Source organism: Phaethon lepturus, unplaced genomic scaffold, assembly GCF_000687285.1.
Source record: "Phaethon lepturus isolate BGI_N335 unplaced genomic scaffold, ASM68728v1 scaffold14814, whole genome shotgun sequence".
NCBI classification, from domain to species: Eukaryota; Metazoa; Chordata; class Aves; order Phaethontiformes; family Phaethontidae; genus Phaethon; species Phaethon lepturus.
The window spans coordinates 129,945-130,806 of NW_010537167.1; the positions used below are offsets into that span (position 1 = coordinate 129,945).

Consider the following 862-nt stretch of genomic DNA (forward strand, 5'->3'; position numbering starts at 1 on the left):
ATTCTCTAAGTAAATGGGCATGCTATATTTGGAATAAAACACAAACCTCAACTGAAGAAATGCAAGTCTGGCTACTTCATTAAAACTCACCTTCAGTTCACATAATTGAAATTAGCTAAGCAACGTACAAACACTGATACCACCCCTTCTTCACTTTACAGTGCTTTCACGTTAAGAGGAGCCATGAATCAGGCTGAGCAATTGGAAAGACAGGATACACACAAGAATCAGGATCCGGTGATCTGTTGTTGCATTTAATTACCTTGTGTATTCTGAGACTTTGCAGGGTTTCTTTCCCAGAGAGAAAGAACGGACCTCGGAGCCATGGTCCAACTTTCTCTTCATCTGCAAGGTGAGGGAAAAGAGTAACAACACAGATTTAGTTACACAACCAGCCTTACTAATGTGTACTTGTTAAAATTAATCCGTTTTTACCTTTTACTTTAATATCGAATTTTAACAAAGTTGACGCTCATGAGATGATTTAAAGCAATATTTTAGTTCCTATCTTCAACGATATTTGATACATGTTTTATATGGTGCACGTATATATTATTGATGTTCTGGGGTCCACAACCTATTGGAATTACATTCTTTTAATTCCCAAATTTCCAATGTTAAAAAGTGTGCAGAACTCTGTGTTGGCTTATTTACTAAACTGTTCTCTTGCTATTCTCCTGGCAGGTGAGGGAAAGAACTAAACCCTTTCATTCTTTGTGTTCTGATTCATTGCTGAGAGTCCCATGGAAATGGTTAAATTGTAGGTAGCCTGTCTGCATTATAAATGAAATACTCATTTTAGGGCCTAAAGAAAAATAATTCAAATATATTTTTTCTTTTGTCTACCCTTTTATTTCAAAGT

General features: G+C 35.8%; 1 protein-coding gene across 1 annotated transcript in view; it reads right to left on the reverse strand.

The window, feature by feature from the left end:
- Positions 1 to 345, reverse strand: part of LOC104620248 (F-box/WD repeat-containing protein 7-like) — a 30,512-nt gene extending 30,167 nt beyond the window's left edge. The window contains 1 exon segment of the mRNA XM_010286410.1: positions 263 to 345. Coding sequence (XP_010284712.1) covers positions 263 to 345 — 83 coding nt within the window.
- Positions 346 to 862: the final 517 nt, after the last annotated feature.